This window comes from Mugil cephalus, chromosome 13 (assembly GCF_022458985.1).
Source record: "Mugil cephalus isolate CIBA_MC_2020 chromosome 13, CIBA_Mcephalus_1.1, whole genome shotgun sequence".
NCBI lineage: Eukaryota > Metazoa > Chordata > Actinopteri > Mugiliformes > Mugilidae > Mugil > Mugil cephalus.
In genome coordinates this window covers 9,996,959-10,023,575 of record NC_061782.1, presented here as the reverse complement: position 1 = coordinate 10,023,575, position 26,617 = coordinate 9,996,959, and the positions used below count along the sequence as shown (strand labels likewise).

Genomic DNA, 26,617 nt, shown 5'->3' with positions numbered 1-26,617 from the left:
AGACTCTAAAATATCGTTTTATCCTAATAATTCTTCCATTTTCCTTTGTTCGCCTCACGTCCTCCATCTTTTCCTCCGCTCCCCCTCTCTGCTGGATGTTCAGATGCTGCTTCTCCTCTCAGACCCTTCTCCCGCTCGTGTCCATCAGATAGTCCCCCTGCTGAATGGAAACCCTGCCTTTTATTGATCCGAAAGCATTTTGACTCGCACACAGTGTTCTCCACATGGGCAATTTATGAGCTGGCTCGCGTGGCTGCGAGTCCACTCCACACCTCTGAATCTGATCCCCTCCCTCTCTTCCTCTCAGTCACCATGAAGCAGGTGGCCCGCACCGTAGCCAAAGTGGAGCTGTCGGATCACGTGTGCGACGTGGTGTTCGCTCTGTTCGACTGTGACGGTAAGTAGCTGTCGGGCTCATCGCTGTAAATATTTATGGAAGGCAAATGGTGCCACTAGAGGTGGAGATCGTCAATAAATGGAAGTCGTCTCCTCCTCTTACTCCCTCCGCCTCTATTATTTCATCATCCTTCCTCTTGTCCGTCCCGTCTTCCCTCGCCCCTCTCTTCCTCAGGGAACGGGGAGCTCAGTAATAAGGAGTTTATAGCCATCATGAAGCAGCGGCTGATGCGTGGGCTGGAGAAACCCAAGGACATGGGCTTCACTCGGCTGGTGCGGGCCATGTGGAAGTGCGCCCAGGACACCGCCTGGGACTTCGCCACACCAAAGACACAATAGAGCGAAAGACGACACGCGCGATCAAAAGGCGTCCTCCTCCGACAGGTTTTTAACTAGACAATTAATGCATTAAACTCATTAACACTGCAACTCCGAGGCGCACCATCAATCATTAACGCATGTTGCTGCAGCTCAAGCTGTCGATATAGTGGCTGAAGCATCCTGACGCAGTGCAGTCTTCAAAGGTTCTCGAGCCAGTCTTTGTAAGGCATCATGGGTAATTAATTATATATATTTTGAAATATGCATATAAAGTTTGTGTACAATGTTTATTTTTTTTCCCATATTCGATAAGGAAAGAACGCACCGTCAGCCCTTTAACTGTGTTCGGCCAACGCTAAAAACAGCACTTTGATATTTTTTATTTAACACTTCACAGCAAAAGGCGAGACAAGAGGAGGAATCAATCTTATGCGACCTTCAGCTGCATAAGTGCTGCCTGCGTCTGTTCTGTACTGACAGCAGACCCTTAGTTAGTTAGTTTAAGTTGGACGGAGGAGAAGTCTGGAATATTGTTCACAGTTCAGCTTCATTCAGGCTGCGTCTTTATCCTCAACATTTTGCCTCATAAAAGGTGGATGATGCTCGCCCCGCTCTACGCTGTACTGTTCAAAGTGTGTATTCTTCCAGTTATTTCTGCTCACTGAAACACTTTACATAAAATGGATGTTAAAAGAAGTGCTCTATTAAAGATGTTTTAATAATGTAAAACTGATTATGGTTGTTTTTTTTTTTTAATGATGGTGCTTGTTAGTTTTAGATTTAGATTTTTATCCCGCTGTGTTCTCATTCTCACTCCAAAAAAAAGCACAACGGTGGGTTACTGAGACTAATCTATGAGGCTCCGAGGACGTCATTTGTCACATGTAATGAAATGCAGTGTAATTTAGCCAAAAAAAATAAAGGAATGCACGGCTGACTGTATTGGGTTTGAGCGTGCGCCAGGAGGAATAATATGATGGCAGCGTGTGCACGTGCACGAGTGCTCAGCAGTTTTGTCTAATTGAAATGGAACGGATGGGCAGGCCTCGGCCTCTGCTTCCCATTATGAGATTGTCCTGCAGCCGCTCCGCGCACGGCGCTGCGCCGCGTCGGCCCGAGACGAGCCGGCTCGCTCTCCCCCCCCCCTGCACATATTACTGACTGACAGACGGATGTGGCGCTCGGGAGCGATTGCTCGCCAGGAGATGAGGTTGAAGGGCCTCTCATCGGTATTCCTCGCCCGTGTCCATTCCGGAGCGAACGTCTGGCATCCAAATCAAAATGCTTTTTATCGTTGCATCCAGGCTCGCTTGAACGTTGAGCGCGCCAATTAAACAGGAAGGCCGTCCCCACATCCCCCAAAACCCAAAACATCAGCTCCGTTCATCAGATCCTCTTCTTAGCTTCATTAGCTAAGAAAAGCAGCACCGTGTGCAGCCTTGTGTGTTTTCATTGATTTATTCTGGAGAAGGAACCATCTAATCTAATGTTTATCCCGGCAGCGGTTTTACAGCCCATTATGATTTCCGATTTCAGTTAGAACCCAATATCCCAAAGAAACGTTATTGATATCATAAAACAGAGAAAACAATCAAACGTGCACATTTCAGTTGCCGGTGCTGCTGTTCCTTTTCCCCTGAAAGTTTCATTCAGACCAAGTTATTTGCCAGCTGCAACCCTAAATCAATAAAACAATTAGTCAATTAACCTCTTGCAACAGAGCAAAACAGTTGTTTCCACTGCTTTCTAAGACTCCTCTCTCGGCTAAAGCACGCATCTCTCAACAGTTCTGCCCAGTAACAGGTCTACAGTTGCCCCCCCTCCCCTCCCTTCCTTCCTTCCTTCCTTCCAGCTTCTCAGCAGCTCTTCCATGTGAACCTCAAGCAATCACGCTCTGTCGGCTGTATCTGCTCAGCGAGCACTGAAGCAACGCTCAATGGTTAACAGTTAAGGCTTTATTTGCCCTGACTGCAGAGCTCCCCCCCCCCCCTTCTCCTCCCTAAGTCAACAGCTCCTCATGTGTAATCAGTTCATGCACAATCATGGAAATGTTTTCCCCCCCCTGCCGTGTGCACACGCACGAACTTCACGGACAGTGCTGTTCTTCGAGGGTAAAAAGAGAGGGCTCGCCTGCTCTATGGTGCATCCCCATTATTCGCCCTCCGAACCACACCGCCCGCCTACTCGAGCGCTCGGAGTCGAGGGGATAAAAAGTTTAAACCGAGGCTGCATCTGCCAGTCAAAGCTGCGGCGGCCTAAATGCAAGCAACCGGCTTTTCACCGAGGCCCGCTCAGGCTCAGCCCCCGGCTCAACTTGTAACGTAGCAATTTTCTGATACAATCCGCCAATCTTTCCTTTCACATCCAAGATCCTCCACGTTTTTTTTCTTTCTTTTTTTTTTGCTGCCGACGCTAAAAGACGACTGCCAAATAACGCTTCACTGGGCCTGTGAGTGACGGGCGCTGATTAAAATGTGTCATCAGCGGCGTACTCTAAAAGGTTCAGAAGCACCCAGGAGTCAGCGGCGCAGATGGCGAGAGGCCTGGACTCGCAGGTTTTAGGGGGAACGGACATACGTGTGAAATATGTTTGCAGGTTAATAAAGACCCCGATGAGAATGGTTAGTCATATATTAAGGAAATGTTTTGGCGATACTAGGATACCAGTCATCCAGGTCCCAGTTGCTTCTTTAAACACTTTTCTTTTGGATGTACCATGACTTAAGTTCAAATTTATTCATTTTCTGTAACTGCTTGTCCTCTGGAGGGTTGAGGGAGGGGGGGCTGGAGCTCTAAGTGATGAGTGAACTTTGGGGATCTTGTAGAAAATGTGAAAATGGATCCAGATTGTGTCATCTGAGCTTGGACATAAGGGCCGAGGAGTCAAAATGTTAAACTTTCAGCTCTAATTTAGTGGCTTATCCCCTGATGAGCCTCAGCTCTGTTAGTGCAACGGAAAACTGTTTAATGAACCTATTTCAACTCTGAAAACTAAAAAAAGAAGTGTTCTCAGCAGTATGCTAATTGAAAGAGTGAGAAGACTACAGAGGTCCTCCACTGCCACCTAGTGGATTTGGCGAATCAATTTTCTGAGGGTGTGGGTACATGTCAAGTCTGCTTCCTCTCGCTGCTATTCAGCCCGATACTATTCAGCTCAGAGTGGATGGAATACATAATGGAGTGGATGCCTTTCCAGTTCTATTAGCTGGTTTCCTATCAGCGTGCAGCAGCTTGGTATTCATGGACGCTTATTAAAACGCAGACCTTCTCGTTTCTGCGCATGTTATCGAAGTCAAGAAACTGATCCCACCCACATTCAAACTGTTAGGTCTTTAATTACAGTTACAAGAATAAAAATCACAGTGGTACACAGGAGAAATCATACAGTAAATGGAAGCTACTATGGCTCAGAGTTATGTCTGCGAACAACTAATTGAATACCACTGACAAACAAAGAGATGAAAAGGGCATCCTAATGTCAGAAGAAAAGATTTTGCAAAGCAAAATTTATTGAAATCAACATGGAAAAATGATTCAAGGTCCTAAAGGTTGAAATGGAATAAAACATAATAAATACATGGTATAAAACTGTTCTACTTGATGGTTTCTTGAAATGTAAAGAGAAAGTAAAGCCCAAAACAAACACCCTCTCCACTTTTACATGTGGCCAAAAAAAAGAAAATGGATAAACTTCAGGTTTCCATTAGTTAAACACAAAGAATCTGAACGTGGATGGCTGTTCTCCATAGCTAAATGAAAAAATTACAAAATAATGACGGGACGTTCCCCATTTAGGTCAAAACGAGCAAAAAGGCCCAACAGGCACACTGGCTTTCTACCATCATCTGCTGGCCTGCAGCCACCCAGTGGCTATAAGCAATAACGTCACATGGATGTCGACCAGAGCAGTGTGATGTCACAGTCACGTCCTCCCTGCTGCCACAGATCCACTAAACTGTTACTTTAGATGAGAAATTGGACAAACTGATTGGATAACGGACTAAAGGAGAGTTAAATTGAAAGATCCAGCTCAGCTCGACAGGTCTTCTGTTAATGCGCTCTGCTGGGCGGTGGGGGGTTATTTACAGGAGGGTTGGAGGGGCCGATAACCGACATCCCTGATCACACAGGTACCGTGCAGTTCGGGTGGGAGGGAGCGGGACAGGTCCTCAGTCGCTGTCGAACTTAATGGAGTTGACCGAGGTAGAGATGGCTCCGCCGCGGTAGCTTCCCCTCTTCTTCTTCGTCTTTTCGTGGCGGAACGATTTGCCTTTTGTGAACTTGAGGACGTCGTTGGCTTTCTGGCCCCAGTCGCCGTTGGCTCCGTACTGGAAATGAAAAAGTTTGACGGTAAATTGTTAGGGTTGACAGAAGGCGGTCCAGGAGAACGGTGCTGCTCGGTTATGGAACGTACCTTGGCGTCGAAAGAATTGTCCGCGAGACGGGGATCCACTTCCACCTTCTCCTCTTCTATTCTGCGGAAGGGTACGTTGGAAGACTGCAAGACAAAAAGGCACAAAGTTATTTCTAATCTGTGGAAAAAAAAGAAAGAATTGTTGCCTTAATCCGACTTTAACTTAAGTGCATATAAACACGTTACTCTGACTAAAATCTGAGTTCTCCTTATCCGATGAAGACACCCAGATAATGCAACTGGAAACTGATTTTTTTGACATGTGTACACTTAATCAGATTTTAACTGGTGTATGACCCCGGAACAAAAACGTCCAAGAAAGCCAGTCGCAGAAGAAGAAGGTAAACAGAGCCAGGAAAAGAACCTCCGGAGGGATAGCGTCATCTTATCTGCACCATAACTAGCGCGCACATTACATACGAGATACAAAGAAGCTGAACTATTACCATTCTAGTTGTTGTTAGAAATGCTGGTCTGATGTATGAATTACTTTTTTTTTTTATTATATGACGTAATAGGTCAAAGGAAAGGGGGCCGTATTAACATGGTATTAACCCACTGACTAGACGCCTATCGCCACCTAGTGTGGAGGAGGAGGACATGTTCTCGTCTGTTATTCGATGTTCTCCGTTGCATGTAAACTGGGATAAGGGCCGCATTCACAGAGTTAAATTTTAAGCATAGCTCGAAAAAGCTGAGTGACTCCATCCAGGAGCTGTAACTTTCCTCACACTGTGACATAGTTCCAGTCTCACCTTCTTATTGGCTTTAGGGAAAGTCTGCGGCGTCTTAACCTCTTTCTTGTTTTTTGGCGTCTTTACTTCTTCCTCGTCCTCTTCTGATGATTCTTCATCTCTTTTTCTCTTTCCATTAGTACCTGAGGCAAAAATGAGATTAAACAGTTACAATTCTGAACCCAATTTGCATGAAATTAGATGTGACGAGTGTGTCTTAGACTTACTGTTTGCTGTGGGGGTGGAGGGTGCAGTGGCTGCTCTGCGCGGCGCTGCTTCCTCCTCATCTGATGAACTGTCTGAGGAGGAGCTGCTGCTCTCTTTAGGTTTAGCCGCTGAAGTTGTCTTAGGGGTTGCAGCTGGTGTGGCAGGTTTGGATGTACTTTTACTGGCTTTTTCCTCCTCTTCGGAGCTGCTATCACTGGATGATGAAGACTCTGCTGGCTTTGCGGCACCCGCCTTGGGAGTAGCTGCCTTGCCGTTGGTGAGTGCGGGCTTTGCGGGGGGAGCCTCTGCCTCTGAATCGGAGCTATCCGAGGAGTCTGAGCTGCTCTCCTTAGCCTTCTTTGCCGGGGCTGCGGCCGCCTTTTTGGCTGCAGGCTTGGATGCTGATGCTGGCGCTGCCTTCTTGGGTTCCTCCTCCTCGTCGCTGGAGCTGTCGTCACTGGAGTCTGCGGGAGGCTTAGCGGCGCTAGCGGTTGCAGGCTTCTTGGCTGCCGCCGGGGTTGGCTTCTTCACGGCAGGCTTGGCTGCCTCATCTTCAGAGTCTGAGCTGTCGGAGTCAGAGCTGCTTTCTGCTGCTGCGTTGGCCTTCGCTGCAGGAGTACCGGGCTTCGAAGCTGGTGTGGCGGGTTTAGGTGTCGCTGCCGGCTTAGCTTTCGCTGGTGCTTCCTCATCCTCGGAGGAGGACTCGGAGCTGCTGCTCTCTTCTGCAGCGGCGGGTTTAGCTGCAGGAGTAGCCGGCTTTGAAGCTGGAGTGGCAGCTTTAACCGGTGTCTTCTTTGCTTTAGCTGGCTCCTCGTCTTCAGATGAAGAGTCTGAGTCGGAACTACTCTCTTCTGCGGCGGCTGGTTTAGCTGCAGGTTTAGCTGCAGGAGTAGCCGGCTTTGAAGCTGGAGTGGCAGCTTTAACCGGTGTCTTCTTTGCTTTTGCTGGCTCCTCGTCTTCGGACGAAGAGTCGGAATCAGAGCTACTCTCTTTTGCAGCGGCTGGTTTAGCTGCAGGCTTTGAAGCTGGAGTAGCAGCTTTAGCCGGCGTTTTCTTGGCTTCAGCTGGCTCTTCATCAGATGAGCTATCAGAGTCAGAGCTACTCTCTTCTGCAGCGGCTGGCTTAGCTGCAGGTTTGGCTGCAGGTTTGGCTGCAGGCTTTGATGCAACTTTAGCCGGTGCTTTCTTGGCTGGCTCTTCGTCTTCAGACGAGGAGTCAGAGTCGGAGCTGCTCTCTGCCGCTGCTGGGGGCTTTGCAGCAGGGGTAGCGGGTTTTGAAGCTGGAGTAGCCGTTTTAGCTGCTGGCTTAGCTTTTGCTGCTTTGTCCTCATCTTCAGAGGAGTCCTCGGAGTCAGAGCTGCTCTCTGCTGCCTTGGCCGGAGGTTTAGAAGCAGCAGCAGGCTTCGGAGGGGCGGCAGCTTTAGTGGAAGGTTTCGCTGGAGCCTCGTCTTCAGAGCTGCTGTCTGAATCTGGGATGAAAGACCAACACAGACAAGAGCATGAGACAGGGTTAATAATCATAACTGATCGTTCTTGGTGAGTATTAGCCTCAGTCAAACAGACAGGGACAGTTGAATTAAAACAAATCACAATCTGGTATTTCCTACCTGAGCTAGAGGATTCATCTTTCTTGGCTTTCTGAGCTGGGGTAGTCTTGGCAGGTGTCGATTTAGCTGGAGTGGCCTTAGCCGGAGTCACTTTTGCTGCAGGTTTCTTCGCCTCCTCTTCCTCCTCTGAACTAGACGAGTCTTCATCCGAGTCATCTGCTTTAGCAGGTGCAGCCTTAGCTGGGGCGGCTTTAACTGGAGCTGCTTTAGCAGGTGTGACTTTAGCTGCAGGCTTCTTGGCCTCCTCTTCATCTGAGCTTGAATCTAGGATGACACGAGCACGAAAAAGAACATTTGTCTCACATCCAGCATCGCTTCACGAAGGCAAAAAAAAAAAAAAGGGCTGACCAAACTCCCTGATAATTACCAGAGCTGTCTGAGCTGGATTCTTGCTTCTTTGCAGCAGGTTTGGACACAGCAGGTTTGGCAGGGGCCGCCTTTACAGGTGCAGGTTTTGCTGTGAGGATTACAACGTTATTAGCCTTGAAATTAAAAAACACCACGTTTTCAAAACTGAGAACCTTGGCAAACTCTTACCTGCTACTTTCTTCTTCTCATCCTCATCACTGCTGTCATCGCTGCTGTCTGAAGAGTCACTTTCCTTTGCCTTGGTGGCTGCTGGCTTGGCTGCAGCTTTCTGCATTGAAGCAGGAGGAGGGACTGCGCTGTATGGTCCTGACATGACAAATGTAGCGGATGAGCAATATTTTAAACCACAGACTGTTCCAGTCTGAAGTGGACCACTAAATCAGATGTTATCAGGCCTTATTTTGTCTTAAGCTAGGTCACACACGAGGCTTCTATACGGGCAAAGCTTAAAGGATCCAACCAAAACAAGACAATTTAAAATGCAGCTTTGCCTTCATTGTGACCACAGCAAACCAATAAATTGGTTTTACCATTAGTCTGAGCAAAGCAGATGTCCTCCAAAATAAACGACAATGCTTGTTCTCTGAGGTTCCATGTGCCTCACATTTTTTTTTTTACTACTAGGCAATAGGGCATTCAATAATTTTTGTAAATAGAAAACAAAAACACACCAGCTTTGGTTTTTTTGCTTGGAGGAGCTTCATCTTCAGATGAGGAGTCTTCACTACTTGATTCAGCAGCAGCTGCTGGTGCTGCTGCTGCTTTCTTCACCGGAGCCGGTTTGACTGGGGCCTGGTGTGACACATGAAGCAAATTGTCAATGCCAGCAGTATGTATTTCTGCTACCATTACAGCTGACGCGTAAATCAGTTTGCTCTACGTTATAATAAACTGTGGGAAAAAAAGGCTGTCAGTTTTATGTAATTCTCTGGTTTACCTTGGCTGGTTTTTCATCTTCAGAATCCGAGGAGCTGTCTTCACTGCTGCTGCTCTCCTGCTTCTTCTGAGCTGCACCTTTGGCAGGAACAGCCGCTTTTGCTGCTGTGGCTTCTATTATTCATCAATGAATATAATTAATTAGACAATGGGTACATTTCCAGGAGGGGCTTTATTTTAACTAGTACGGTTAAAATATAACAGTATTAATCATTTAACATTCAGTGGGCCGTATACGGGAGAGCAGTTTTTTTTAACCAATCTGAACTCTGTACACTAGTTGTGTTTGAGTAAATGCTGCACGAAATACGTCATTTTCTTCTGATTACACTGATGTAATTCACGGTAGGATTCAACCAACACATTTTTTCAAAACAAAATAAAACAGTCGAATCCAACAACAACTTCTTGTTTTTTCTTTTTTTTTTGTAAACTGTGCGCCAACTTTGATTACTCAAGAACATTACCACTAAGAGTGATTCTGACTTTTGTGATAGAAACTTCAGAGCCTTGGCTTTCAGAAGTAACCAAAACCATGCATGAGCTCCAAGATGTTCATCAGCAGCATTCAATTTCCTCTGGGTACGTCCTAAATATACGCCCTGGAAATGATAAAAGGTTAATGAGTCCTGGCTGTAAACTCACTCGGTGCGGGAGCTTTGGCAGGCTTTTCATCCTCAGAGTCAGATTCTTCACTGCTAGAGCTGCTGTCCTTTTTCCTAGTGCTGTCTGCAGCAGCAACAACAGGTTGTTTCACAGGCGCCTACACAGAGAAACTGCATTTTAACATCAACACAACAAGCCAAGCCTTGCGAGAACATTAACATCAGGCATCTTTGAGTCCTACCTTTGCAGGACTCTTTGCAGGAGCCTTCTCCTCCTCAGAGTCACTGGAGTCTTCACTGCTGCTGGATTCAGCTTTAGCTGCCGCTGCTTTAGCAGGTGGCGTTTTGACAGCTAGAACGGAGATTATAGACAAATGTAATCCAGTCTGTTACTGGCTAAATTCAACAAACACTTTATGTGATCTATGCCGGTGTTACCTGCAGGAACTTTAGTTGTTTGTTTCGCACCAGACTCCTCATCCTCACTGCTTGAATCTTCGCTGCTGGAGCTCTCCTTGCTAGTTTTCGCTTTCTTGGCTGATGGTCCATTTGTAGCTTTAGCGGGTGCTTTTCGTTTCTTGGCTTCGGGAGATCTGTTTGAGTCAAGTGAGTTTCATTCACACATTCCCATTGACACAAATATACCCCAAGAGGCTTAACCATGTTCACAATATGCTAACGTTTTCACCAACAAGAAGACTTAGGTCCAGGTTTTGAATGTAGAATAGAGCAACAATTAAATGACAGAGTGGCAAAATTTAGGACAAAAGCTATTTTTATGTTTAGTCATAGTGGGGTAAACAAAATTAAAAGAAATTAAATCGAAATAACTCACTTCATCCAGAAGTTGTAGATGTTGACGAGGCTCTCTTCATTTTGGTCTTGTGGATTCTGTAGAGACACACGTGAACAAATAACTTCACCATTTTTCTCTCAGCACATTTAAAGAGTATTAACACAATTTAATAGCTACTTGTGACCACGTTTACAGGCAAGAGTTGAATGATTCTCAATCATAATTCAGAGCATTCATTGGTCCAGTATATGTGGCAGCTCTTATCAACGTGTGCGACACACGTGCTGACCTCACTGGACGCTCTCCATAGCGTTGCTATAGGTATTTAACCCTCATGCAGTCGGTCTTAACTTCGCGTCAAAGCACCGGGTAGCGAACAACACCTACGAGTGACAACGCGGGCTACTTACGACTTTCGTCTGTTTCAGGAACTGCTGGGCAGCCTTGGTGAACTTGTTTTCAAGCAAAAACGAATAAACGGATTTGTACAGATCACTGGGAACAGACTTTTGCTCCGCCATCTTCACCACGCTCGCTCTGAGAGGGAAGGAGGTTTCCGGATCTTGTGGACAAGTGCGCAGGCGCCTCAAAAAAACGAGGTGAAAATATACACCCAGCATAAGATAGTTCACTCCACTTTGGGAAAAAAAAATATCACAGACGCCCTGAACTGAACTCATCATTTAATTTACTGTAAAGTTAATACCCAAATGTATTATTACAAAGCAATATAATGAGAATGAGCATTATAATTAAAAGATCATTTATAAATGTTATAGCTTTGGATTTAGAAAATATTTTGGTTCCTGGAAATTGGGTTAGAGTGAGACCTCTGTAGCTAGCATATTTTCCGGACTTATTGGTTTACGCATAGACATATATACAAGACGTAAAAATCATGCGCCGGACTTGTCAATAATAACTTGTAAATAATTATATGCGAAAAATAAAGAACGACGAATGACTTTGAGAAACCGAACTAGTAAATAAATCTAATTTAATCACCGTAATATTTTACTTATTATTTAATTTGATTATTTTATACGTAATGCCTAAACCCATAGATATATACACTAGATGTATCTATCTATCTGTCTAGATGCCGCATTCAGTCTCGTCAGACACGTCAACGCGGCCGCCATCTTGGGCAGGGATTGACTCAAGTCAATGCGTCTGACTGACTAAGATGCCAGACTTTTATGCCTCATACCGACGCTCCCGTTAAAGAAACACTCATACCAAGCAACAAAAAACATTCCACAAGTGAGCTGATGTATATACATACATTCATTGTTTTCTTATCAAGCTTATAAGCTTGTAATAAGATAAGGTAGTTTAATGCATATTAGCTTTAATGTATATTAGCTTTAGTTAGCTTTAGAGATACATCAAATTCAACACGTTCATAACAGTTAAATAGTATATATAACAGTTAAATAATAACAATAATGTATATATAAAACAGTTAAATAATATATATATATTATTTATATATTATTTAACTGTTATGAACGTGTTTAATTTGATGTATCTCGCATGTACACGCGTGTACACATTCACGTCTAAACGCGTACACGCGTCTATACACTGTTACTGTGGTGATATGTTTTGAAATATTTATATTTAACATTTAATCTGTGTCAATAATAACCAGACCCTGAAATGTAGATGTGACATGAAGGTTTTCTGAATAAAGAGCACTAACGTTTACATTTAACTGATTTGATTAATCGTTTTTATATTCACATTGATGAACATACTGTGTGTGTGTGTGTGTGTGTGTGTGTGTGTGTGTGTTTGCGCGCGTACAAGATTAGCCTCAATCTAGCATGATAATGTAGTAATCCCGGAAGTGCACTTACTTCTGCAGCAGTTCGCGTCAGATTTCTTTCTTGTATTTATCAAAGACATCAACATAATAATTAAACGAGAGTAAAATGTATTATTATCAGCGTACATCCTAACACGGTTCGGGGATGCCGCCCGAGCTGGACTCGAACTCGGACCTTCTGGCTGGGAGGCTGTTGTGTACAAGATTAGCCTCAATGTAGCATAAAAATGTAGTAATCCTGTAGGTGCACATACTTTTGCAACACATCTGTCAAGTGGTCAAGTAAATAAATAATTAAAAAAAAAAAGTTTTATTTTACTTTTCCCTAACAACATGTCTTTGAGGTGTGGGAGGAAACCGGAGTATCCGGGAGAAACCCACGCAGACACAGGGAGAACATGCAAACTCCACCCGCATATGAGATAAACCCGTCGGTTCGACCTGGACTCGAACCCGGACTCTCTCGCTGGGTGGCATTGGTGCTAACCACCATGCCGCTGTGCCGCCCGTACCAGAATCACAGTAAATACCATAAATCCTGAAATATTGAATATTGTGGCAGTATAAATTGTACAAGATTAGCCTCAATGTAGCGTGATAATGTAGTAATCCCGGAAGTCAGATTTCTTTCTTGTACTTATCAAACACGTCAACATAATAATTAAACCGGAGTAAAATGTATCATTAAAGTTTATTATTGTTATTATTAAGGTTTGACTCGAAACTCGTTAAGATGTACAAAAAATACTGAAGTGGAATGTTGTGGCAGTACAAGTTGTACACGATTAGCCTCAATGTAGCATGATAATGTAGTAATCCCGGAAGTGCACTTACTTTTGCAGCAGTTCACGTCAGATTTGTATTTATCAAACACGTCAACATAATAATTAAACCGGAGTAGAAATGTATCATTATCAGGGTACATCCTAACAAGGTTCGAGCTTGACTCGAACCCGAGCCTTCTCGCTGGGATGAATTTGCGTTTACCACCGTACCGCCGCTCTCTTCCTCTTATTTTTATGTACCTCTCTTCGCCCTCTTAATTGCCCTTAGGGGATAAATATTTTTTTTTCTGATTCTGATTCTAAAGATTAGCCTCAATGTAGCATAAAAATCTAGTAATCTTGGAGGCGCACACGCACCTTGTTAGGATTTAGGCTGATAATAATACATTTACTGTATTTCTTGCGCGGGGCAGCATATTTAAAAAATCTTGTCACTTGTAGAATGTTTTTTGTTGCTTGGTATGGGTGTTTCTTTCACGGAAACATCCGTAAACAGTATAAAAGTATGACATCTTTGTCAGTCAAATGCATTGACTGCGACCTGACCGCTGGTCAGAATCCCTGCTCAAGATGGCGGCTGCGCTGACGTGTCTGACAAGCCTGAATGCGGCAGCTCGTGTATATATATACGGATTTACGCATCACGTATAAAATTAAATAATAAATAAAATATTACGGTGATTAAATTAGATTTATTTACTGCTTCGGTTTCTCAGATGTATTCGTCGTTCTTTTATTTTTCGCATTTAGTCAAAGTTATTGTTGACAAGTCCGGCGCTTGATTTTTACGTCATCGTCTCTGTCCCTCGTGGTATAATAACATGGCCGCCTTTGAACTGAGCACAGTGGCAATGACAACCTACTGATAGGTAACTTGAAAGCGTGTGTTTGGGATCACTTCACCAGAGCTATGCCTCGGTACGAGCTGGCCCTCATCTTGAAGGCGATGCAGCGGCCGGAGATGGCGGCTTGTCTGCGGCGGACAGTGGAGACTTTAATGGAGCGGGGCGCCGTTGTGAGAAACCTGGAGAACCTTGGAGAGAGACAGCTGCCCTACAAGATGACCAAACACAACGAGAGGCACACCAGAGGGGCCTACTTTTTGATTGACTTCTACTCGGCTCCCAATATCCTCATTGAGCTACAGGATCACCTTCACCGTGATATCGACGTGGTGAGGCCCACCGTGCTGAAGAAGGACGACCAGGTCCCCGATAGAAAATGCTGTGGCCCCCAACACTGACTCAATGTAAGGAATGGACCAGGTGTCATCAGTAAATTAAACCACACGGTGCTGTTGTGCTGCTGTAAACTACTAAGATTCTTTAGTGAAATAGACAACCAAAGACACACCTGTTATAATTGAAGGCAAATATCAAACTGATGATTTAAGTCCAAAATATACAGCATTTTAATCTACGACATAAAACTAATTATGTTCACCAGGTATTTGACCAATAGTTTAATTAAGATCATGCTTAATTAAACTGTAAATGCATGGAGAGTTTCATCGATTAGGTGCGTGAAGAGAATACTTGAAGAGTTACTAATGTAACTTGGGTTGCTGGTCAGGAGCAATGGAATAGAAACCTTGTTTCTGATGCCACAGCTAAAATCAAACTTTCAATTCAGAGGATGGATTACCCCAAAGGCAGGTGTGGCTTCTTGCCATTGTTGGAGCTAGACATCATACAACACGCGTAAACAGTTTGTGTAATGGCTCTCACGGCCAGAAGGGGGGACAAAAGTTCTTTACTGTAGCTTTAATACACTGCAACTTTTCTGTTGTACTGCTAAATATCACTGATGGGTAAAATAAAACTTGAAAAATCTCCCTGTCAGTGTGGATGGATACGCTCGTCTCAATCAAAGGCTGCTTTGGGAAGAAATTATTGAACTGCTTAGGTGTTTTAGGTTTAAGATTATGACCACAGGTAGTAGAAGTAATGTAAATAATGGTAAAATGTTATAGTCTCTTTGTGATGAAAAACTGTTAATGTGTATTACGGAGAGTAATATAGGCTGCAATATCTGTTGAATTGAAAAAATGAATGGACTTGGTGATTCAGTGACAGGCACATTAAAAGTATAAATCTGGAGAAAGACTTGCAGTATTTTTACCAGAAGATTTTTCAGTATCACATCCTGTTTGCTAATGTCATGGTAAAATACCACGTTTCACTTGCGTGCACAAGCGAGATTTGTGGCTCGTAAAATTTTGCATAATTTTCATTACCAACATCAGCTGTAATCATCTAGTCCAAAAGTGTTTTTTTTCCCCCAAAATGTTTAAAGCCAACATTTTTTTTGAATAACTGTGAAACTAACTCTTAAAATCAATCTCAGCTTTCCCTTTTAAAATGCTTGCTTCCCCACACGCCCTTTTTTTAAATCAAGTGTGACTGTTTTATACCAACCTGAAACACATGTCTGTCTGTTGGAATACAATACAAATCTACACATTTTTGGCAGAAATACTTTTGGTCTTTATGAAAAAAATTATTAGTGAAGTACAGCATTTTAAAAAAAAAATCAAATATTGATATAACTGTTTAATACAATAGTTATATAAATTTGATAAAAATGTAACAACTCTGCGTCCTTCAACTTCTGTTAATGGGAACACACTGTACTGAGTGTACTTAACCGTGTGTCATGTTTCTTCCCTTTTGTTTTACAGACTTTCACTGCTCGTATCCAGAAGATTGTGATTCTTCCTCTCTTGACCTTTTCTACAGTGGTTGGCCTAAATTTAAATGTCATATGTCACAATAAACTACTTTTTTCTATTGTAAATGTCTTTGATTTTTCATTGTTAAGATTTATGACATTATGTTCCACGTGATGTTCAATCATGTGAGGAGAAAATTTTAGTTCCCTATTTTATTCCTTTATTCCGGTCGTAGGTTTTGCACTTATGACCTTTTTTTTTTACGTGGTTTTAACAGATCCAACGTTAACTTACGTTTATTGGGAACTTTCTTAGTACTGGTGACCTTTGTTAGTTGTCTTTACCTTACACAGCATAAATGCCTTCACGTTGTATGTTGAGTAATTCAGCTTTGTCTGGGTCAGGTTTAATCTCAACATAGAGGTAATCTGTGCTTTTATGGACAATTTAACTGTTTTATTTCAGTGTTTAGAAAGCACTATTTATTCTTAGTGCCTTTTAAGATAACTATACATTTTATTTAGAGTTATATTAGCACCACTGGATGTTCATGGCACTTAGATACTTTTTAATTTTTGAGTAGGGAATTTCACTGTTGCAGCAGCAATGCACAAGCACTCGGCATACCATACATAACGAATCCACTTCGGATATCATCACTTAAAAACTCACAGATTACTATGCATAGCACTTGGATAGATAGACAGATACTTTAATGAGCCACAAGGGAAATTACTTGGTCACAGTTGCACATAAAAGAACCACTCTTAAAATCCACAAGTAAAAATAAAGGTGAAAGAAAATAAGATTAGATTAAAATTAGAATGAAAAAATAAGTATAAAAAAATAAGGATTACTATACAAATATTATTTTAACATACTAGTAAAATAAAATGGAAAACAGTGTAATCAACATATGTACATAATTATCATTATGAACAAATTTACAAAAGTTGTTGGCATTGGTGATCCAGTAGCATCTTTACATAGAAAGGGGAATCACGAGTAAACAAAAAGTAAAAAAATAAAAAATAAATGTATAGATATCTGCATATTCACAATATATATGTATAAATTAAACACGTAAGCATATGAATAAATTAAATTTATGTCGAACTTTATGAACATTATACATACAAAAGAAAATATGATTATAAAACTAACAAAAACAAAAAAACATTAACAGAGACACAGCCCATCTGTTCAAAAAAGGAGTACGTAGAAGTAAACCACACACACTTATATATTATACTTACTTATATTATACTTATTATAATTTGTTGCATAACAAATATTGCCCTAGTTTACTAACATTAGGTAGCTACTGGTCATTATTCATGCACTGTTTAATGCTCACTTTATCCACATTTTCTATGTTACAATTCCTGTTCATAGTCTACTTCCTTTTCACGCGCAAATCCAGATATATATATTATTCATAGAACCTCAGCCAATCATTGTGTATATTTTGCTCACTCTCCTGTAAATCCAAATGCTACGAAAAACAACCTGTACTATACTGCTTATATACCTATACAGTATTTATGCTACGTGCACTTACTGCTTAATACACTTCTGGTTTGACGCTAACTGCAAGTATAAATGGTGTATGAAATTTGTAAGATATATTATTGTTATATGAACATGTGTGTGCTCTTGATCTTCTCCTCTTTGGAAGTAGTGACCCCTGCTGCCCTGCTGACTGAGCAGCAGTCACATGTCTGGTGGAGGAGTCACCTGACTGTGAGCCACCATAAAGGCTCAACACGCCCTCGTTCTGCATTGCAGTGCTCTAGTCTCAGATCAGCTTCACCCAAACAGACCAGCCGGAAAACAGCGGAGTCATGATGCTCCTAACTCTCCTTTTCGTGTCTACAGGTAACGTCGGCTCTCGAAAGAAGCACAAAATAAAAAAATGCGTTTTACATGATTTTGAACGTGGTTAGGACAGGTTGTTGTTTTCACGCTGAGGAGCTATTTGGTTGTGTAACGAACTGCGTTTCAACATCGGGAAGCGGAAGCGTTTCAAGTGGCGCTAGCTTTGGTAAACAAGTCCACTTTTAATGGTGGTCGCAGGTTTCTATCTACTGTTTGATCATAAAAAATAAATCGTTTGGTCGTAGTGTTTTGTTGAAATGATGTTAACGCTAAATACAGGCAGTATTTAGTCTGCTATTAACCGTGTGGCGTTGTGGTTTAGAGGCGTTATTGTTGGCCCGTTGGCCTTAGTAACGGCTCGGCTAAAGCTACCCGACACAAGTTGACCAACTTCACTAAATATGTATTTACTACTGCGTTAGCCCAAGATAAACACTTTGTTCTCGTAATTGTAATTCTTGGCAATCAACAAGAACCTACAAAAGTTAGCCGGACAGTCCCTAAACGAGCTAACCGACGTTAGCTAATTTACATATCGGTTTCGGTTAGTGTTTTCTAATCGGACATGTTTCCCCGTTTATGATGCTGACCTTTTGCTGTAGTTGTATAACGTTAGTTTTAATCACGATGACCCGTTTTCATTTCAGCATGTCATCGGACTGTATATTTTTTATAATTGAACATGCATTTGTCTCCTTGCTGACTGTTATCACGAAGTGGTTTTATGGCCCTGTTTTAGGGTTTCATGTTTAAACCAAACTGGGTCAGTGAAATCTACTGGTTATCTCTGCCCTCATGGAGATATGCATAGCTCACACACCACTTGTCTATTTATACTGTTACATATTGTTGGCTTGGTCTTGTGGCATTTGGAATATGGATCAGACGTGCATGTCATTTGTTTACTTCTTATCAGGGAGGGCAGCCGTGCTATCTGGTAGCCCTTTAGAAATGTGTTTTCCTTCATAATGTGCCGTTTGTGTTTTGTGTATTTAGTGCTTAGCTTCCCTCAGGCTTCTGATTAAAACCGTATTTGAGGTAATGACTTCTTTGCATTTCCACACAATTGCATGCATTAGTTTGAAGATTTTTCCTCAGCCACAAGTTAAGTCACATTGTTCAACGTGTGCTTTCTAGTAATGTGGAGCTTGATAAAATTAAAATGTTGCACATCCCTCATCTGCTGATGCTGACCAATCTAGGCTGAATGTCATTTAAATAGGTCTGTGCTTCACTTTGTCATGTGATGATGTTGATCACTCAGTTTTTGATGACTACAGTCATAGAAAAGTGAGTCAGCGGAGACGCGTAGAATGAATTTGTCTGAGTTCAAGGAAAACCATTTTCCTGTTTTCGAACAACTCTTTGTCTGTTGGAAATTTTTACAACAGTTTGAAGCTGTGGTGTGTTGTTGGCTGTAAACACACTGCACTACTGCGTTCTTTAAAACCGTGTGCAGAGACGTCAGCCCTCGCTGGAACAGTCTGTCTTCATGGGAACAGCTTGTTATTTTGTCAGACTGCTCATGTGACTCATGTAGAGGGTGGGAGTGAGCTACGGAGGGCGGCTGAAGGTTCCTTGGATGTTATCACCAAAGTCCATACACAGGCCTCGGGTGACTCTTGTATCTTGAACAGTTAATATCCTTAATAACGTAGCCTGTTTATGCATATATAAGATTATTAATAGATAGATATTTTATTTGTCCCTAGGGAAATTCAGTATCCAGTAGCTTCATCACTTAGGAACCAATATGAAAGATATTTAAGTTATTATAAACACACACACACACACACACACACACACAAAGACACAGTAGTATCAGCAATGACCACAGTCCAGCTGGTTACTCACAGGGAGGCGTTGTCTTATGGCCTGAAATCTCCTCAACCTGCCTGTGGAACAGGACAGAGGCGGCAACCCAACCTGTCACTGCCATTATAGTTTTTATAGTGTTGTATTTATTTATTATTTTTTTTCTTTTTAGATATGTGAAGAGATCTGTAGCAGTCTCTTAATCAAAGATTAACAGAGAAAAACGAAAGCATTGCTTCAGTCTGCTGGGTACTTTCCCACATCTCTTTATTTCACTTCACTAAAAGAGAACAACTGAATGTCCTCTTGGACCCAAAAGAAATAAATATATTTATTCTACTTACTAATGCTCACTTCTGCAATCGTGGTCCCTATGCAAATAACAACTTCCCCTTTCATATACAGTTTACAGTTACAGATTGGTATGTACTGATGACCAAACCTAATTCAAAGGCATATGCAAATGCTTCTTAGCAATCATGTTTGAAGCGATCTAGCCAGTTGCACCTAAGGGCAAAAAGAAACCTCTTTTCTGGGATGTTTCACAAGGATGAAGGGGTCACGACTTGAAGTGTCAGGAACCACTTTATTAGGCTGACTTGTCAGGTCAAAGCTGGTGTAAGAGATGACTATGACTGACTGAGGGGTGATTGACAAGTCAATGCCTTTACTGAAACATGAAAATAAACCTTTATTAAATATTAAAGGCTTCTTGAAACTCCGCTGACAGACTTTAGATTGACGCTCTGTCTTCTTTCTCACCAGTGTTGTTAAAATTAAACCTGATGATCTCTATCAGCTTGTCATCAACTTCCTCCCTTTTTGTTTTGAGGAAGCCAATCTTTAATATACACTTCTAGGGGAAGAATCACAAGGCACGATGAAAAAAAAAAATTAACTTCCACTAAACTAGCCTTTCCAGAACTACAAGATAAGAGAAAGTTACTGTTTACTGGTTTTCTGATGATGGAGAAACAAATGCAGAAGTCCCAGTTTCCCATTTCCATTTGTGCTGTTACACTAAAACGGTATCATTTATGAAATCTTTTTTTTTTTGTCTTCTTCTCAGCTGTTGCAACCCCTCTGCTGGGCACGGAGCAGTGTGCTCGTGGCCCCCCCTATTGGTGTCAGAATGTAAAGACCGCTTCTCTGTGCGGGGCCGTCACTCACTGCCAGCAGAACGTGTGGAACAAGCCACAGATGGTGAGTTTGGATTTTTCTTTTATTCATTGCCATTCAAAAAAGAAAAAAGCATGAGTTTCTTATTTGCATTCTGTACACTTACATGTACATTATTTAAATTTTGTCTGGCCTCAGAAATCAGTGCCATGTGACCTGTGTAAAGAGGTGCTGATGGTGGTGGAGAGAATACTTAAGGAAAATGCAACTGAGGTAAGACGGGGAAAAGAAAATTCTGAGTTGATCCTTGATAAACGTCTTGCTTTCCGCCTTGCCCGGACTGAGCTCTACATATCTGTGTTAATGCAGTCTGAGGTTCTGGGGTATCTGGAGAAGGCCTGCCAGCTCCTCCCTGAACAAAGTTTGAGTGCACAGTGCAAGGAGATTGTGGATGACTACTTTCCCGTCATCATTGGAATCATCACTGGAGAATTGGTGAGCACCTTTAACTTATTTAAATATAGATGGAAACACGGTGGTGATTGCTCTGGGTTGTCATATTTAACAAAACACCGAGGCCACCAGAAGTCTGAGTAAAGCATGATGTAGTTCGGTTTGTCTGTCAGTTTATTCCTCTCTTTCATCTGAGAATGTTAAGTAAACGGCCAATCTTCCTCTTGGCTTGAAAACCGGGTAAAACAGAAGTGGCTGTGTGAGCAAAGTGCAAATGCGCTCAAATAGGGCTATTGATGGGGAAGTGAGTTTAAGTCTAGATGGGAACAGAGAAGGTATTGTGTAATACTAAACCTCATGACTGGGAACCTTTGGTTTAGTTGTCTTTGTCTAAGCTCTCACCAGCTACAGCAACTGTGAAAATGAAAGACAATTCTTGATAAACTCTGTATGAACAAAACTTAATTTTTTAAAAACACACACACACACACACACATATATATATATATATACATATACATATAAAAATAAATAAATAATTCTGATTGATTACTGCGTAAATTTAAAGTAACACAATGAAAGGATTGCTTACCTCACTTAGAAGCTTGCAGCCTGTTGAGTTTTTTTTTTTTTTTTTTTTTACGTCTGATTGCGACCAACACCCTGTATACAGAAGACTTTCCTCATCCAAATGGGGAAGTTGAAGAGAGGGCATTTCAAAGTAACTTAATGTTTTGTGTTTTTCTTTTTTTTTTTTTTTTTTTTTTTTTTCCAGGAGGATCCTGGTGTGGTGTGTGGAGCTATGGGTCTGTGCACATCTCAGCAGGCGGCCCTGGCTGCGGTTCATGCCGAGGAGCAGCTCGTGTCAAATGAAATCCCTCTGGTTGACCTCTCCCAGCAAGTGTCTCCCTTCCTCCTCAATATTCCTGAGCTCCTTTATCCCCAGGAGTCCACCAAGCAGGAGGCCCCCAAGCAGGAGACCCCCAAACAAGAGACTCCACTGCAGGTACGCTGTTTATTCCCCCTAGTGAACAGCATCTTGTTCTCCGCCTCCTGTTTGGTATTGTCTATGTCTATGTTTGGCTCTGAATCTTACACCTCTCACTTGTAGGGAAGTGATACAGTCTGCCAGGACTGCATCAAGTTTCTGACCGACGCTCAAGCCGAAGCCAAGGCCAACTCCACATTCATCAACACTCTTATTGCAAACATTGAGAGCCAGTGTGACCTGTTGGGGCCAGGCATGTCTGACATGGTGAGCGTCCTGCATGGATTAAGTGTTGGTTTTCCAGCCTATGCTATATATTAACTGTGTTTAATTTCATTGCAGTGCAAGCAGTATGTTGGCCAGTATGGTACCCTCGTTATTGAGCAGCTCATGTCCATGGTAAGTCTTCTGACACCCCCACATTATGTGCTTCACTGATTCAAAGAAGGAAAGCCTTTTGTTTGCACATTTGAATAGTCATTATGATCTAATACTCAGTGACTGCCATCAGAACTAATGTGTACACACTGGTTGTGCTAAGCCCATGTTCAGTCCCAAAGCGCCACCTGGCCTGCTGACTTCAGTTAACTCAAAGCTTTCAATTGCTTACTTCTCTCTTTTTTTTTTTCTTTCAATTTATTCTTCTGACTTTTTTTCCCGCTTGTGTTCCTTTACTTTTCTCCTCTCCATCCATGTCATTCTGCTCTGTTTTCTCCTGCTCTGGGTTTTGTATGCCGCTCCCCAGGAACAGGTAGGTCACTCTCTGTTCAGCCTGTAGCTTTTTAACCCTTAGCTCTTGCTTCTTGTGCTGTCCACTCCTAGCACTACCCACCTGACTCAGTAGAGACGCATGTGAATTGTGAATGGGGATCTAATTGTAAGAAAGGCTACTTTCTTGAACACGCTTGTTTGGCTAATGACTTAACACTGGGACAAGGCATTTTACGGAAACACTTAAAGGCTACAGTAAGAACTTCTACTGTTGCTTCACATCAAACGAGCATGCTGTCATTCATAGTATGCTCTGACTGGACGATGTGCGCTTGAACCTCACAACTAAATTTACGCAAACGAGTAAACTAAAGGTACGGACACACCAAGCCAGCATCAAATAACAATGTGGATCACGTCGTCTGTATTTTGGCCATTAAGTTGCACTTGAACACATCGCAAAGACTTTAGCCAAGCGCCAGCTAGCGCATAGGTTTGCATCTGTGTAAAAGTAAACGTCAGCTAATTCCTTAACATTTGGTCTGCAGTATAATAATAATAATAATATACATTATTGGTGTGTAGTATAATGTACAGACAGGGGTCCAACTACCAGTCCCAGACACTAGACACCAGGAAAATGGCCAACCATCTGCTTGGTGTGTCACGGCCCTAAGAGAGTTTTTTGTAATGAATGTGGATGACCTTGTTGGATGCTACAGTCAGCACTGCACATGTAAACACTTTGCCACTATGGGTGTGTGTTCCAGTGTGTTTGGTAATGGTAAAAGATGGCTGCATTAGGTTTTTTTTTTATTTTTTTATTATATATTCTGAATCATATGCATATTGCATGGGTGCTAATGTGGAATTCTATGCAGATTATAAACACACATTATGCAAACAGCATGCAATATTTTTAGTTTTCTTCCTCTCTGGTCTTTGTATCCTAAAGTAATCTCTTGCTTCTGTCCTCAGCAACCCAAGGACATCTGCGTCCACGCTGGCTTCTGTACGGCTACGAAGTCCGTTCCTATGATGAAGCTCCTGGCTGCCAAGACTGTGCCTGCCGCCAAGCTTTTCCCTGCCGCCACTGTGGAGAAGTCTGCTACTGTAAGTCATAATGGGCCAATTTTTTTTAATGCAGATTCTCATGACTACTTGTTATGACTAGACACAAATGTGGTGTTACCCAGCGGAGTAGGAGCTCATGAGACGTCACCTTTTTTTGTGTTCTAGCCCATGGTGCGCGTCCGTGACTCCCCAACATGTGCCATCTGCGAGTATGTGATGAAAGAGTTGGAGTCTATGCTGCAGGACCACACAACAGAGGTGGGTGCTGTGCCTCTAGATTCATCCAGTACAAACATAGAAATTAGCTTCAGATGTACTGACCTGTCTGTTTTGTGTCAGGCGGAGGTTATTCAAGCTGTGGAGAAGGTTTGCACTCTCCTGCCCTCCTCTCTGTCCGGCCAGTGCAAGGACCTGATCGAGACTTACGGCCAGGCCATCATTGAGCTGCTGGTGCAGGAGGCCGACCCCAAGACTGTCTGCACAGTGCTGGCACTTTGCAATCAGGCCAGTCGTGCATATGTTGGTAAGTGTTCACTCTCGAAAGCAGGGTTTGGGTTTGGAAAGCGATAGGAATTTAAACGATTTCTGTCGCAAAGCCAAGTCATACAGGAAAGGGTGATGTTGGCACTTTGCAAGATTAGACACTTTTCTGTCACAACTGTCAACTTTAATCAGCTGCCAGGTTAAAATAGGTCTGTCTTTTTGTCTCACGCAAAGAACTTGTATTTCCACATATGGGTTCTGACGTCAATATTTCCTCACAGTTCAACTCGACCAGACTCGCTTCCAGGCTGGCGACTACTGTGAGGTGTGCAAGATGGCCGTTAAATACATTGATGGCATTTTGGAGCAAAACGCTACAGAGACTCAGATCGAGGAGGCTGTGAGGAAAGTCTGCAGCTTCCTGCCTCCCTCTTTCCAGAGCGAGGTGAGTACTTGGGATTTCTTACATTGTGTAACTTTTTAATCTTTCTTCATGTGACCGCCTCACACATCACCACCCGTGTGTCTCTGCAGTGTGACCAGATGGTTCAACAGTATGAGCCAATGCTTGTCCAACTTCTGCTCCAGATGCTCGACCCAGACTTTGTGTGCATGGTAAAGTCAATTTATTACAAACTGAGATGTTTGAGATTGTGACAGCAGATGGGATAATTGACTTGCTCCTCAGACCTGCAGTCCACTTTATTATCTGACACGTGTTTCTATGTGTATGTAACAGAAAATGGGAGCCTGTCCATCAGCTTTGCACAGACTTCTGGGAACAGAGCAATGCAGCTGGGGACCTGCATTCTGGTGCAAGAACATGGAGACAGCAACTCGGTGCAATGTGAGTATTTAAGTCATATAAAGTATAAATATATTTTTACTGATCAGCCACAACATTATAACCCGTAAAGAACGTTGATGTTGTTACAATGTTTTTCGGGATCGCGGGTCTAAGACCATGACGATCGTTGCGTACTGCATTGGCGAGGGGACCAGGCCGCCTTCTTCCTCTGCTCCATGGTCCAGTTCTGATGCTCACATGCACATTGTAGACTCTCTCTTTCCGCAGTGGACTGGTCTGTGTTACGTTGCCAAGTACAAGTTAGACTGTTGTACACTTCTGCATCAGATGTGCACTTCTGACACCTTCCTATCAGAACCAGTATTAAGTTTTCATGATTCTGAGCTACAGATCTGTTGGATCTGACCCCATAGGCCAACCTTCGTACTTTACATCCATCAGTGAACCTGGGTTGCCCATTCAATTGACGCAGGTTTGATGCCTTTTCCTCCTTGGACCACCTTAAACTGGTACTGACTGCTGCAGTTTGGGCACTTCACAGGAGTGGCAGATTTGAGAGATGCGCTGACGTAGCCACAAGTTGGACATGTCAAAATTGCTGAAGTCTTACCACTTGCCTATTTTTCCTGTTGCTTTGGGACCAAATTGTTCACTTGGACCTGCATAATATATTCCACCCATTGACAGATTGGTCATAATGATGTTGCTGATCAGTATGTGTGTGTATATATTAACATTAAGCTGTTGTCATTAACTCGCTTTTTGTGCAGTCAAGTTTGCCTTGAAGACGCCTGTCTAACACTTGTTTCTGTCTTCCAGGCTGTGGCTCACTGCAAACGCCATGTGTGGGTATAGAGGAAGACTACCACATACTGACCTGTAGGGAATTAAAAGAAAAATACTGTAGTGCTGCTTCCCACTTTTAAGTTTTGTCCTGTTTTTCTTTTTTTTAAATAGAATTAGACAACTTCAATTATGTTTAAATTAACTTTCTGAATGACGATGAAAGGTGGAAAGGGACCGGATGTTTGTATATTCTTTGGGTGGGTTGGGTCTGCGTGTTGGGCAGGGGAGGAGTGATTAAATAACATCCTGCAATTCAGCCTCTTACTTCTTCACAGAGCAGAAGTTATGAAACTTCTCCACTGGGCTTTTTTGTAGTTTGAGCTGTATTACTTGTGCTGCTTGCTGGGTGTGGTGAAAGAATACCAATTCAGTTTCACATTTTGGATAAAATTGACACACTCTCACAGCCAGATTTGATTCCTTGTCCCTGGAGGAGCTGGTCTTAATAAAACGGGTGAGAATGCAGTGTATTGATGACTGGCATCACTTTTAGCAGTATGTCTGATCCTCGAACAAGTTTATATTCTGTAGACAGAAGATGTTGGTGTTCTTGTTTTTATGAGTCCTTCAATTGTTTGCACCTTCCTACTGTTTGTAAATCAGTGTGACTAATGACAGAAAATACGTCAGATTGAAATGTCTGCTTTAAACCTGTGGCCAACTGTCAACTGATCTGTAAAACTTTTTAACAATTAAAGTGATCCCAATCCACTCAGTCTTTTTTTGTTGCTGTTTGTTTCTCCTCCTGTGCAGTAAACTGAATTTAGCAT

At 42.6% G+C, this 26,617-nt stretch overlaps 4 protein-coding genes across 8 annotated transcripts in view; 3 read left to right on the top strand and 1 right to left on the bottom strand.

Moving 5' to 3' along the window:
* micu1 (mitochondrial calcium uptake 1) overlaps positions 1-1,446 on the top strand; it is a 30,656-nt gene extending 29,210 nt beyond the window's left edge. For all 4 annotated transcript variants that reach the window (XM_047602565.1, XM_047602564.1, XM_047602563.1 and 1 more), the window contains 2 exons: positions 308-397; positions 572-1,446. In XM_047602565.1, coding sequence (XP_047458521.1) covers positions 308-397; positions 572-735 — 254 coding nt within the window. In that variant the 3' untranslated portion in view covers positions 736-1,446. The remainder of the gene's footprint in view (positions 1-307; positions 398-571) is intronic.
* A 2,586-nt stretch (positions 1,447-4,032) lies between these two features.
* nolc1 (nucleolar and coiled-body phosphoprotein 1) lies at positions 4,033-10,966 on the bottom strand. The gene is made up of 14 exons (XM_047603589.1): positions 10,796-10,966; positions 10,425-10,480; positions 10,028-10,182; positions 9,832-9,941; positions 9,630-9,747; positions 8,986-9,098; positions 8,720-8,840; positions 8,217-8,354; positions 8,047-8,136; positions 7,680-7,943; positions 6,093-7,541; positions 5,887-6,008; positions 5,132-5,215; positions 4,033-5,045 (listed from the first exon to the last, which is right to left on the bottom strand). Exons 1-14 carry the CDS (start codon positions 10,904-10,906, stop codon positions 4,887-4,889), a joined length of 3,090 nt encoding a protein of 1,029 aa, XP_047459545.1. The 5' UTR covers positions 10,907-10,966; the 3' UTR covers positions 4,033-4,886.
* A 2,945-nt stretch (positions 10,967-13,911) lies between these two features.
* mrps6 (mitochondrial ribosomal protein S6) lies at positions 13,912-14,244 on the top strand. Its single transcript, XM_047603571.1, has one exon. It carries the CDS (start codon positions 13,912-13,914, stop codon positions 14,242-14,244), a length of 333 nt encoding a protein of 110 aa, XP_047459527.1.
* Positions 14,245-17,395: 3,151 nt separating this feature from the next.
* Positions 17,396-26,558, top strand: LOC125018674 (prosaposin). 2 transcript variants are annotated; one of them, XM_047602741.1, is made up of 15 exons: positions 17,396-17,550; positions 20,435-20,568; positions 20,683-20,757; positions 20,854-20,979; positions 21,713-21,943; positions 22,049-22,192; positions 22,268-22,324; positions 22,671-22,676; positions 23,615-23,749; positions 23,876-23,968; positions 24,050-24,233; positions 24,475-24,638; positions 24,728-24,808; positions 24,933-25,040; positions 25,821-26,558. In XM_047602741.1, the coding sequence occupies exons 1-15, from the start codon at positions 17,517-17,519 to the stop codon at positions 25,854-25,856; spliced, it is 1,608 nt and encodes a 535-aa protein (XP_047458697.1). In that variant the 5' UTR covers positions 17,396-17,516; the 3' UTR covers positions 25,857-26,558. The 2 variants fall into 2 exon arrangements, with proteins under 2 accessions (XP_047458697.1, XP_047458698.1); XM_047602742.1 differs by lacking the exon at positions 22,671-22,676.
* Positions 26,559-26,617: the final 59 nt, after the last annotated feature.